We start from the raw sequence: 14,332 nt of genomic DNA on the forward strand, positions 1-14,332 counted from the left end.
TTTAAATTCTATCATTAATTACTCACCCTCATGATATTTCAAACATGTAAAAGCTTTGTTGATCTTCGGAACACAAATTAAGATCTTTTTGATGAAATCTGAGAGCTTTCTGACCCTGCATAAAAGTAGGGAACTACCACATTCAAGGTCCAGACAGGTAGTAAGGACATGGTTAAAATAGTCCATGTGACATCAGCGGTTCAACCGTAATTTTATGTAGCTATAAAAATACTTTTAGTGCTGTCTATGCAGGGTTTTTGCGTGAACTGTCCCTTTAAGATTACAGTTAGTTAGCAAAACCACACATGAAAACAATACACACCAAGTGGTGTTCAAACTGTTGTGCAAATTCATGTTTATGAATTCCTTAAAATGCAGTTATCACATTCATAAATAACCAAACTTAATGTAAACTTAACCACATTAAGCACTCAAATACAGGACAGACTGCTGCTATGTAAACAATGCTTCTCTCTCTGTGTTTCTCTCTCTTTTTACTTCTCATGCACATCCACCCATTATCACTCACATACTGTACTGAATGGAGTCCCAATTTACAGGTTTCATGCAATGCTGTATTGTACAATATCTGTGGGAAGCCATATTGCTAGTAACAGCAGGCAGCTGCTGGGGTCAGGTGACTGCTGAGATTTGATTAGTTCAGAGAACTGAGGCAGAAGACAAGAAACGGTCAAAACACACAGTTTCCCAACATCTGTCCCTTTGTTACAGTATTTTTTGGCCTCAATTCTCACTCCTTAATGGGAAAAGAGTACTTGGAGATGATGTGAACACCCTGCTTAATTGTTTTTATTTCAGTGTGAGTCAGAAGGAAAATCCTGCTATTCCAGTTAATAACATTTGATTTGAATTTTAGCTTTTGCATGTACATGACTAGTGTTTGTGGGTATTTGTGTCTGCGGTAATATAATTTGCGTTTAAGACCAGATTCCTCTGGTCTTAAACCACTCCTCTGGAACATGTCACATTTAGCACAAACTGTTTGCATAATCATTCTGTATGACAGTGTGTGTGTGTGTGTGTGTGTGTGTGTGTGTGTCTGTGTGTGTGTGTGTGTGTGTGTGTGTGTGAGAGAGAGAGAGAGACGTTAATAACAGAGAATTTTTAATTCGTTTTCACTCCCCCATAACTGTTACCTTTATGAAATTTCTTAACGTTACAAGAGGTGCATAACCCCCACAGAAAAAAATACACAATTTACTGCGTTTACAGATACTTAGAATTACTGTGAACCTTAAAATCCTAGGTAATGCTCAGTGTAAAAGGTCAACAAAAAACAAAGTTGATAATCGAGAAATACGCTCAGAAGAAAAGGCATCACCTGCAACATAGGGCCGATGGGAAACGAATAGGGAAAGTACGCCACCTTGAGGATCCTTGCTGAAATGTCTGAAGAAATTACGTGTTTCAAAATTATTTACTCTGTCGTCCTCTGCTGGATTAATATTACAGGTGCATGACTGAAATTCACCCCATAGGCCTCTACAGTCAACAACCAAAAGCAAAAATTTATATTGTTTGGAAATATTTAATCAGAGTAGTTATTCAATAACTGCACTCAGTATACTTTGTTTACCAAGGCGACAACAACATTATCAATGAAAAGCATGCTCCGAATTAAAATATGCCACATGATTTGTGAAGAAAACTGAAGGTCAGATTTTGTTGTTTGTTGGCAAAAAGTAAAAAATCTTATTTAAAGATCATAATTTAGCTCACTCTCATGATATGTATTAATATTAATCTCATGATTAATGGTCGAAAACACATAGTTTTGGTTGCCTTTGACTTCTGCAGTATATTTCTTTTGTTTATTTTGCCAGTGGGAACAGTAACTGTTTAGTCACAAACAAAATATCGAAATATCTTTTTTGTGTGTTTTGCAAAAAAAAAAAAAAAGGGACGTCATACTGGTTTGAAACAATATAAGGGTGAATAAACACACACACACACACACACAGCTATGTACATACATATATATATATGTGCGTGTGTGTGTGTGTGTGTGTGTGTGTGTGTGTGTGTGTGTGTGTGTGTGTGTGTGTGTGTGTGTGTGTGAATTTCCATCTCCTTCACAAAATGTTATCAGACATAATAAATTATTTGAGATGACAGTGTGAATGAATTTCAGGGATGGAGAACAATGAACAGGCAAATCAATTCATAACTATTTAATAAGTGAAACAGAAATAAGATAAAGGCTTTATGTCGTGTTTTAAACTAAATGAATTTTCTGGGTTGTGGTGAACCCAGACATGAACTAAGGCCCCTACAGTGTTTTGACAAAGTCTTAACAAAACAAAGCTGATAATATCTGTGGCATAACTGTGGCAAGAAAAAAAAAATCAACCAAATCTTGCTTTTTTTAAAGAGAAGGTCAGTCTGCATTTCAAGTTAATCTCTAAGACTGAGGTCTTTATAATAATTTATGATAAATTGATGCATTGGATAAAAGTCAAAAACAAAGTTAACACGATTCTGTCATAAAATAAAAGGATTATTTATAGGGAAAAACAAACTAATATGTATCCATTATCGCTACCAGAATCTGCATGGAGTTGCCAAATCCATAATATATTTGTTATTAGAATCACTCCGGTTGGAAATTGTAATACTGTTTTCTTTTCCCCTCAAATCTTTCCAACAAAACCGCATCTAATGCACTAACTTCGCGTGAGATGAGAGTAAACTAGTGTTTTACACATACACACACACACACACACACACACACACAAACACACGGAGAGAGAGAGAGAGAGAGAGAGAGAGAGAGAGAGAGAGAGAGAGAGAGAGAGAGAGAGAGAGAGAGAGAGAGAGAGAGAGAGTGAGAGAGATTTGTGGGCCAGGCTCAGAAAGAGTGTCCAGTTGACTGAGGGAGACGAAGGTATTGCTGCAGAATCAAGGCGCTCTTTCATTTGCTTGTATATATTATGGAGACTTGGAAACACGTTGCGGTTGAAAGAAAGCTGCTATGAAAGCAATGAAATAAATTTCACCTCAGGACAGTTGTGTAAATTAAAATTTAAGATAGTTCCCATATTTCATATGCAAGGGATACATGTTTCTTCTCTAAAAGCATTGACATATAATCCCGGAAAAATAGTTTGGACAGTGTTTTTTTTTTTTTTTTGCGAATGTAGCCTATTTATTTTTGGCACCTCTCGTCTGGACTAAACTTAAGCGCGCGCTCTTTTGACGACAGCAGGTGTTGGAGCCGCGCAAAACTGGATTTTTAATGAACGTTGTTTATGTGGGAAATAATACGGTAAGTTAACCTTTTTTAATTTGCTGGTTTGTCAAGTTGTGCTTAATAGCTACCGTTAAACTGTTTATTTACCCCAACATTTAAAGGTGACTAAAATTCTTTAATTTCTTCCTCACCCTCATGTTTTACCAAACCTAAAGTCTTATTTTCTTTAGTCAGACACAAAAGGAGATGTGAATGGACTGAAGACAGTTTAAGTCACCATTCACTTTCTTTAGGCTATATGAAAAAGTATTGTCAGTTCCTAATATTTTGCCTAGCGTCTCCATTTCTTTAACACGAAAGAAAAAGATGGATTTGGATAATATAAGGGTGAGTGAATAAGCAAATTATAAATTTTGGGTCAAATGTCATTGTATTATGTCGTTATTTATCATTTGTAATTATTAGCAACTCGACTGAACGTCGTTGTTGTTGTTGTTAATTAAAGAAACATAGTGACCTCTGTGCGTACGCGCGAGTGTAGTGTTACTAATTGGAAACATGGTCAAACTATTTTTTGCACTTTTACTATAACAAAAACGCATAAAAAGTTGCGTCCGGACCAGACCAAAAGGCTATACAGTAATGTCTTTCATGCGCAGGGAATGTGAGAGCGACGCGTGCGCTACAGTCCAGCACCATGAGCGCGTGAGTTATACATCTCCACCCGAGGAATCACGCGCGTGCGCGCGCTTTATTGACAACCACTGGTGAGAAAAAACAAATACAAAAGGCGAAAAAGAAACTCATTCATCAATGGAGATTCAGAAGTACCTGCTGCTGTTGAAGATCACTATTCTTCTCAAAGGTGAGTTTAACTAGTTTGTTTTGTGTTTAACTAAGTTACACATAAAAAAAAATTATATATATATCAGACAATTTAAAGCTGTCATCCGTAAGACCCCTCCACCTACAATCTTGTAACACAAGTTGTTGACTGTGACCCCAAAGACATTATTCAGTTGTTCAACTGAAGTCTTTTTCTACCATAGATTTATGTTATAGGCTACCATGCAATAATTACTGATGCGGCTCAGATACGTTTAAGAATAGACTTGATTGTATTTAATTATAGTGTAAAGCATGAAAATCTTCTTTATCAATCATAACTACATCAATTTCCTTGCAGTAGTCTTTTTACTGTAATTACTTACATTATAGAGTTTCAGTATATCCTATTGTCTGACTTCATCAAGACGTTGAGATTGCGAGGGAGACTATTGTTTAAATTCAACACTGGAAGAAACTAAGATTTTAGATAAAGAAACCTACTTATCATGGTACTATTAGGTATACAACATCACATATCTGGACAAATTAGAGTAAACGCTAGAAATACTGCTTTAATGGACCACAGCAGTTGCAGTTGAAGTATTTCCAGACTGTAGTCAAGATTAATGCCACTAGCATTCTTTACACACCATACTGCCTATGTTTATATGCGCTGTGCCACCTAGACTGCATTACTGTAGGTGTTGGTGTCTGTTTTTGAGCATATATGCTGTGGCTGCTGATGGATTCTGCAGATGCTCTGTGATGAGCAAGCTCTCTCGTGTTTAGGTATGTTCTTCTGTGCTTTAGATGGAGAACACAGGTGTGGACTCTGGGAATTCCACCCCCTTGCCCCCTCCATTGCTCCCTACATTTCTCACTCTAAAATCATCCGCCCCCGCCACTTACAGGAGAGTGGATTGAGACATAACATGAGAAATAAAAACAACATAAAGCAGAAGAGAAAAGTGCTAGACGGGAGCAATCCACTGAAATGGCTTTCAATAGATGCAGTACATTAAATCTGTTAAAAAAAGATTATGATTTAAAGAAAGAAATTAGTGGGAGAATCCTTGGAATTTGCTTTACACCACTTATCACCACTTATCCAAAAATTAAAATTATGTAATTAAAAACTCACCCTCACATCGTTCCAAACCCGTGAGACCTCCGTTTATCTTCGGAACAAAGTTTAAGATATTTTAGATTTACTCCGAGAGCTTTCTGTCCCTCCATTACGGGAATGTTGTGAGTGCGTTCACGACGCTTCTGACGTATGACAATGCTGACGTGTTTTCTGGTGCGCCCAATAACAAAGATAACACATCAGCAGTGTCATACGTCAACAGCACCACTGCAGTGTTTTGAACGCACTCACAACAGACCCGTAAGAGAAGACGATGCTGAATAAAGTCGTAATTTTTTGTTACTTTTGGACCAAAATGTATTTTCGATGCTTCAACAAATTCTAACTGACCCTCTGATGTCACATGGACTACTTTGATGACGTTTTTATTATCTTTCTGGACATGGACAGTATACCATACATACATTTTCAATGGAGGAACAGAAAGCTCTCGGACTACATCTAAAATATCTTAAACAGTGTTCCGAAGATAAATGGAGGTCTTACTGGTTAGGAACGACATGAGGGTAAGTTATTAATGACATAATTTTCATTTTTGAATGAACTAACCCTTTAACCCCTTTGCTTGCAAGGATCGGCGACGGCCCCAGTTTATTATTGTTTCACTTTCACAGCACGTTAAACATCACTCTCTTACTTGATCTGGACAAACTGTGCATCGGTTGAAAGTTTAAAGACTCTAGCTTCGATATTTGACCAATGTTTTGATAAAACTGTTGCAGTGACATCAGGAGTGCAAAATATTATGCCACATTTTGAATAGAAATTCACCACTCATTCATACTCAGTCACGTCTGCAGCGCTTTATTTGTGTTCACATAGACTCACTGAACAGTGTCAATAAGGATTTATAGACCAAAGATGCATATCTGCGGAGATATATGGATATATTTACTGATGTTTACTTCATATTTCTTCAGACAGAATCATCATTTCTATTAATTTTCCACTGATTTACGCGATCTGATGATAAACAGCCTCTCCCAGCGCTGTCTCTGTGTGTTTGCTCCTCAGTGCTCGTGCTTTGTGTCAGACAGACTCGATTGGTCCTACGCCTTGTCAATCTTTAGAGTGTCATAACTGGACACCGCAGCATCGTGTCACATGCTTCCTGTACACTTCCTGGTAGTTATCTGTCCATAACAACACTGATACACCTCTGTACACACGAAATATCCGAATAATAAAACCGTGATTACGATAGTAAAGCTTGGTATGAGATTTTCTTGAGATCTGGGGCGTTTTTATAAAAAATTTTAAAAATGTACATCTGAAATGCTAACTTGTGCAGCGATGTAAAAGGCTATAAATAGCATTTTTTTACAACAGTAAACGACCAAATTCCACTCGTGATCGCAAAAGGAAGTTATTACAAACACTCGATCTGGGTTTAAAGTGAATTTTGAGTAAAAGTGTACTAATAATTTCATAAATTGTCTGATGTAGCTTGATGCTAACGTTAGCTTTAATGCTACTAATAGGGCTTGGGCGTCGTGACGTCATTACTTGGCGTGGCCGCCATGTTGATGGCCTCCTTTACTGCTACTAATTTGACATGAACCAAGAGAAATGAACCAAGAGAAAACATTACCGTCTACAGCCGCGAGAGGGCGCTCTATGCTGCCAGAGATGCTGCTCAGTGCTCCTGTAGTCTACACTGAGCAGCATAGAGCCCCCTCTCACGGCTGTAGACGGTAATGTTTTCTCTTGGTTCTCGGTTCTAAATGAATGCGACTTATATATGTTTTTTGCCTCATCATGACGTATTTTTGGACTGATGCGACTTATACTCAGGTGCGACTTATAGTCCGAAAAATACGGTAATTAAAAGTCTATTTCAACCATGGTAAACCGTTGCTGTATTGTGGGGTGTAATAGTGCAACACATAATCGCCATGGGGAAAATAAAATGAGAATGGATTAACTTTCCACTGCTTTCCTGCTTGGAGGCACGACCATGGAGACAATAACATCTGAATATTCATTTATATAGCTTAAGTAAACATTGAACATTGAAAATAAGGGAAAATTCCAGAGTTACTCATCCAAAATACGGGAACATTTCAACATTCATCTTTCTGTTGCTATCCCTCTGCTGCATTAACTAACGTTAAGCGAGTTGTGAAGCTAGGTCTAACATGACTTTGCTTACAGATTGGCGTGAAATCGTGCTCTCACAACAACCACCCTGTTATCTTAAAAAGCCCAACATCACGCTAAGGTTGCTTTCAAGTAAGCAAAACAATGCTTCGAAAACATCTTTGACATCTTTTTTCTTTCTCCAAACTCTGCTTCTTCTCGTTCAACTTGCTGTATGTTTACATTCGCGAGGCCATCAACATGGCCGCCACATCCCAGAATGCAACGTGGCGCCCAAGCCCTATAGCAGGTGCATTTCTTCTTCATAATGCATTTCTGTCACAATAATTCATGTAAGGTCATAAGAAAATGTTTTGTTGTATTTTTATAGTAAGACTTTTGATAAATAAGGGCTAAATGCATACTGAGACTGAAGTGAGATTGCAGTTTAGTGGATTGTAAAGCTTGAAATAACACAACAAAATTTGTTACAAAGGCTAATAAAGGTGGAATAAAAGCAAAAGAATGATGATAAAATAATAATGCGGATAATGTGTCATACCTGGCGGAGATGTGAAAGACTCATTTGGTGAGAACAATAGAATAGTTTTCAGAGACAAAAACACAGACAAAGCACACAGGAGTGTTTACATGTGAGATCTTACAGAGATGACAAGTGCCATAAATCAATAAGATTAGCCTTCTGTAAAAACACACATGACATGGCCTTAAAAAATATTTCATAAAATTCACAGTTTTACAGATTAGATTATGACATTTTCATATAAAGCTTTGGTAGACTTGTGGCTTTAGCTACACTGTGTTTCTAAACACATATCCTACATCAAATTTTTTTAATACATTTAAAAAATATGTTTTTTATATTTTTATTTTTGTTTTTATGTTTGAGCTTATATATCTCTATTATCATAACAGTCTAAGTAATTCTGATTCCTGAAAAGTAAACTTTGAAGTGTCAGCTTTGTGAACAAATGTTGATTATGTATCTAGTCAAAAAGAATCATGAGCGGAAACCTTTTTATTTTGGCTATGTCATTTCTGTCTCCATGCCAAAAAATGGGGGGTGACTGGTAAAGGGTTAAGGTCCAAAATTGTTAGGAGTACGGATGAGGATTTTTAAGAGGCTTAAGAGTTTATTTAGCAGAGGAGAAAATGGACGAAACATGAAGAGGGAGAAGAAATGTGTTTCAATGCATGACAGTTAGTTAATAAGACACTACACATTAGATGGTGCGGGTATTGTGTTTGTGACCGATCTCATTAGAGACAGGCTAACATCTCTGACACTCTGCAGAAATGCCATAGCACCAGAAATAGAAGTGAATTAATACATTAACCACAGCAACATATTTGGCAACTGGAAAAATACAGCAATGTCATTTCCTGTCATGGTCATTTCCTATCAAATATGTTAAGTACGACAGCATAGTAAATAAAAAATAAATAATATACATACATATATAATGTGTGTGTGTGTGTGTGTGTGTGTGTGTGTGTGTGTGTGTGTGTGTGTGTGTGTGAGAGAGAGAGAGAGAGTATGGTAAAAGCAGGAAAAATTAGGCCTGTAATTTAAAAGTGAAGTCTTATAATAGACCCTACTCTTAAAAGTGCTCTTTTAATTTCCTTCATAGACAACAGTGTTCGAATTGAGGGGGGGCTGGGGGGGTCCGGGACCCCCCATAAGCATCAAGGGACCCCCCATAAGGCCCAAAAAAATGACCTTGGGGGGTCCCCTGGTTTTTCATTAAAACTAAAATAGAAACAATATTTGACATAGCCCTATCTATCTATTTTTTACCAAAGTATTGCGCTGCCGCTCCATAGACTGTAAAAAGTGCCGCTCCCATAAAAAGCTACTTCAAATTAGATGTGCATCTGAAAATACGCTCAAGTGCGCCACACGCTGTTTTCTGAAGGAATTTACAGACTGCGGGCGCGACGTCGCTGTGTGATTGGCTGACAGAGTGATCCTTCGTCATTATTTTACCTCACGATAACGGTAAGATAATATTTCTTTGTTTTATGATTGTTTGGTACACCTAATTTATTGCTACTGAATAAGTGTTTATCTTAGAATCAGAGAATCACTTATAATCTTGGTCTGTCAATAGTTGTTTTTTTTTATCTTATGATGCTAGCTCACTATCGGCTTGTTAGTTGTAATTAGCCATCTAACTTAATTCTGAGAAAAATAGAATCTTGTTTGGAGCTAGCATTGCACCCATTCTGAATTAAACAAATCATTTTAAATCTAGTAACCTTAACTGCTCAAAAACAGTGTTAATTTAATTAAGGACATTATTACTGATGAAAATGTTCATCAGGTGAAGGCTTTTTTTGTGTCAACGATGATACAGCAGGGTTGCTAACTCTCACGAATTGTGCGTGAGACACACATGCATTGATTATTACGCCGAAGACAAACATGCAGATCAACCGTTTTTGTTATGAATTGTATCCTATTTTCCATTATTATGTATAGCCTAATACAATTAGTGTATTATTTAAGGTTAAGTGGAGAAAAGGATTTTAAATTCAATGCAAAGAGGCAAATTAAAGTCATTTTGTGGCCAGAAAAATAATAATTTCCATTTGCAATGCCATTGTTTACCCACTCTAATAAATATACATACTCTAGTTGCTCAAAAGAGTATTGCAGGTCATAACTGCTTACTTATTTTTAGGTTTTGCATTTAAATAAATATTTAGACATGATCAAACACTAGATTATACATTTTAAAAAGATACTCGTATAAGCACACACAAGTGAATATTAATTAATGCAAGAAAATACTGAGTTTAACCCAAGAAAAGTAAGTACAGTAGGCCTATTCATGTGAATTGATAGTGAATCAAGAGATCAAAATTGATTAATGGTCATCAGCATCGTAATCGTATCAAATTATTTCTATTTTTTCCCTCTTGTAGAAACACTATTGTGACAAAACATATATTTAAACATATACTCTCATTCACCACTATAGAAGTTTACCCAACTATGACAACTTCTGCTTGAAAATATGAAAGGGTTATGTAACTACATTCAAGATAAATTAGTTTTTTTAATGAAATAAAATGCCTACATGTGCACTGTTCAAAGTATATCACCATTAATAACCTTAATAAGTAGCATGAATAACATGGAGTGCTTTCTTAAATATATTCACAGTAACGACAACAAATATAATATTACAACTTACATCTTACATTATTTTCTCAGATATGGACAAGGGAAAGAAGAGAAGAGCCATCTTGTTATTTCATAGATTTTTATTTAATTTTACTTAGTAAATGCTCAGCTGCAAAAACATGTTATGAAACACACAAAGTAAATTAAATTCACAAGTAAAGTAAAGTAAATTATATTATTATATGAAATAAATAAATACTAATATGTATATTATTAGTTGTTTTTTTTTTTGGGGGGGGGGGGGGGTTGGGGGGGTTGGGGACCCCCCAAGAGCTTTGACTCAATTCGAACACTGATAGACAACAACCAATCACATTCTTCAAAAGACTGTGTCAAAGCTAGCAACAAGGTCAGCCCTGCCTCCTGAGTTGCTCTCAGATTGGTCCTGAATCCCTTTTAAGCTAAGACTCCTAATTAGAAATGTTTTAAGCTAAATTAGGAGCTCTCTGAGAGGATCCTTAGAATCTTTAAGAATATGGCCCTGATGGGTAAATGTGTCAGTTTTACGCATCGGTGAATTGGTGGCAAATTCATATAGAACTATTCATACATTTCTAAGAAACTGTGTTTTACACCCCTTTTCTATATTGTAGACTTATATTTCAATGACCCAAAAATAGTTGACAGAAATGAGAGAGCTTGTGGAAAAGAGGGTTGGAATAACTAAATTGCACTGTTTTTAACATGGATAAAATAGTTTCCCGTTTGAGTATGTTTCTTAGTAACATGTTCTCTTTCAGTAATGTGTCCCATATGTGTTCACATATTAGTCATGCTGGCATGACTGAACTGTACATTTGCATTTCTAATAATATTCATATTCATTCAAAGTGACTTCCATCCAGTGGAGGGTGAGAATGTCTATGTCTCAGAGTGGTGTAGGAATGCATTTATGTGTGTGTAATAAGTGTATATATGTGTTTTTATGTGTAAGGAGTGAGAAAATCTGGACTGCTTTTCCAGACTGTTCACCACCAAGATATATAAATGTTTACAGTTGTCATGACAGAGCCTTAGAGGCATGGACCAAGAAAACCCACAGAGCTGAAACAGAGGGCTAAAGATACTTTACATCTCATTCACACATAGAAACAAACATTGACGAATAAGAGCAAAACAAGTGTAATTGAGAAGAGGGGAGTATTCGGAGGGTGGCTTTAGATGAAGATAGTTTGGAAATGATAAATGGCACTTTTGGACAAATAAGTCACGCTTAAACATTCCATTGAATGTCAATGTCAATGGATCTGATATTAGAACTCTTCTCCAAACTCACTTCACTTTTCTTAGTTTTCATCTTAGTGTCGTTTTAAATGTATATATGAAGTCTCAAGTTCACACAAGTGTCCTGCAGAGTAACCGCGGGTGTATGGGCATGTTCCACTAATGCAGTGGTTCTCAACCTATATGACTTGAGGGACCCCAGTTGTCCAACATAATATGCAAAGACCCCCCTCACTGGTTAGGATATTTCCTATTCAGTTTTTTTTTCTGTAATTAAGACAATGCTGCCTGTTCTCATTATATTTATTTTAAAAAACAATTAACCATAATTAATTTCCTGATTCCGGATTTGATTCAGTATGCTGTTCAATAAAAACAATGAGGGACAAAATAGGGGAAAAATAGATATTAAGGGGAAAAATTCAGTTTACATCTTGATTTTTTGGTAGTTTCTCATGACTTTAGTATTTTTATTATTTTAATTATTTTATATATATTACATATTATTAATTTGCACTCGGCCAATGGCTACCAATAGCTGCTTGCATAAAATTCAAAGCATTGATGTGTGCCTACAAAACAACCACTGGTTCTACACCCCTTTACCTCAGTTCACTACTTCAGAGACGTATGTGCCACCCAGAAGCTTGCAATCGGCAAGTGAATGGTGCATTATAGTGCCATCACAAAGAGGCACAAAAACACTTTCATAAACTTTTAACATCGAGCAGTTGAGTCTTTAGCCAACTTGTTGGGTAAGTTACTCTAAAAATTTAATTAATCACTAGTTACAAATTACATCTCCAACAGGGTAATTAGATTACCATACAAATTGCTCTCTCCAAAAAGAAATTAATTACTCATTACTGATTAGTTTCTAAATCCTATATCAACCTCAACAAGTTATTGATACAAGGATAGACATGAAACGGTTCTTTTAATTCTTTCAAATAAATAATAGATAACTACATAAAATATTCTGGTCACATTTTAGATTACTATTAATAACTAATTATTAACTATGACTTTTGCCACAATATACTCCTAATTACTGCTTATTAATACTGAGTAAAGTAGTTGTTATGTTTAAGAATTAGATAAGGTTAAGGATTTAGAATAAGACCTTACAGAATAAGACATTAATGTGTGCTTTAAGTAATAATAAACAGCCAATACAACAACAATATTCATGCTAATAACTGAGTTAATCATGAGAATTGAACACTAGAGTGTTATCAATATTCTTATTAACCCACCATAGTATTTAAAGTGAGAAGGGTTCATAAAAATCATGCATTTTAAGGTTAGATTTAAAATTTTGATGCTAAATCCACAATTTTATTTGTATATACTGTAAAAGTTCTAGTCTATACACAGTATTAAGTTCAATTACATAAGAAGTAACTGTAAATAAATAACAGAAAAAATAAGATCCCTTACTTTACTTTTTCAAGGTAAAATAAATCAAATTATAGTAATATTACTTAGTAACTAGTTACATCCAACACTGCTTCCAACTACACTTGACCCTCTAACGCTAGCAATCTCTATTCTAATTCTATTCTAACTGCTTCTTTTCTTTTTATGTATTATAAAAAACGTCTCAGGTTACAAATGGAGGCTTGGAGAGCTGAAGGCTTGGAATCAGGAAAGATTCCTTTAAAGGGATACGGTTAAGAACCTAGCATTTTATTCTAAGTCTTGCCTGTCACACAGGGGCTACCACTAGCTTTTGAATAAGCTTTCTGAAAGAGCTGTCTCAACAGATCTCTAGTAGCAACACCCTGTTTAGATAGGTATCCAAGGATACATAGGTGGAGTGGCGCCCAAGACGAATGGGACATTCGTGGAACGAAGGATCTGAAAGCAGCAGAGTGTCTTCGTCTCCCAGAACCTCTCGATCACGGTCTCAACGGAAATACCGAAAAGTTCAGAAGGCGAAACCTGAGCATCGAGAATAAAACCTTTACTTTCAGACGTCTTTTCCGCTACCACCATGGCCGCCATAGTCCTGCCCATAGCGGAGGCAGCCTGCTTGGTAGCATGGAGAAAGATCTGTGGTGCGGCGCAGCTCGGCTACCTGATCAGGAGAAAGGCCCTTGCCTCTATCCAGGTCTCTTAGCAGATCAGTCTGATATGCTTGAAGCTCCACTGTGACGAGTGGGGCGGGCAGAGAGGCCGGTGGAGTGATTGGAAATGAGCGACACCTGCTCGACCCACCGGTCTCGAGTCCCACGGAGGAGATGGAAGGATATAAAAGAGGAGCAACGACAGTGAAGGACGAGAGAGGACCAGGCCTGGGTTTTAGTGTGTGTTTTGATTTTTTTTGTGTGCGCAAGTCGGCCGTGAGGGGCTGCTGCGCTGTTTTGTGTTTGTAATTAAAGTTTCTGTTTGATTGTCCGCCAGTTCCAGCCTCCTTCTTCCCGTGAATATGAAGTTTTGAATGCGTTACAACCACCATCATGTTTAAAAAAGCCACAGCCTGACCTGCTGCTGCGTATGTCTTGCCATTTAAGCCAGATGTAATTCTTGAAGGGGCATAGATGGCAAGGAGGGAGATTAAGAGAGGATGTCTCCCCTGCAGAAAGAAAGCTCTTTCTACAGGGGGCATCCTCTCATAGCCATTTTCGTG

At 36.7% G+C, this 14,332-nt stretch overlaps 1 protein-coding gene across 1 annotated transcript in view; it reads left to right on the forward strand.

The window, feature by feature from the left end:
• The first annotated feature begins 2,906 nt into the window (after positions 1 to 2,906).
• itga10 (integrin, alpha 10) overlaps positions 2,907 to 14,332 on the forward strand; it is a 41,986-nt gene continuing 30,560 nt past the window's right edge. Inside the window, exons 1-2 of the mRNA XM_059567549.1 lie at positions 2,907 to 3,286; positions 3,871 to 4,076. Of these exons, the coding sequence (XP_059423532.1) occupies positions 4,025 to 4,076 (52 nt within the window). The 5' untranslated portion in view covers positions 2,907 to 3,286; positions 3,871 to 4,024. The remainder of the gene's footprint in view (positions 3,287 to 3,870; positions 4,077 to 14,332) is intronic.

Source organism: Carassius carassius, chromosome 15 (assembly GCF_963082965.1).
Source record: "Carassius carassius chromosome 15, fCarCar2.1, whole genome shotgun sequence".
Lineage (NCBI taxonomy): Eukaryota > Metazoa > Chordata > Actinopteri > Cypriniformes > Cyprinidae > Carassius > Carassius carassius.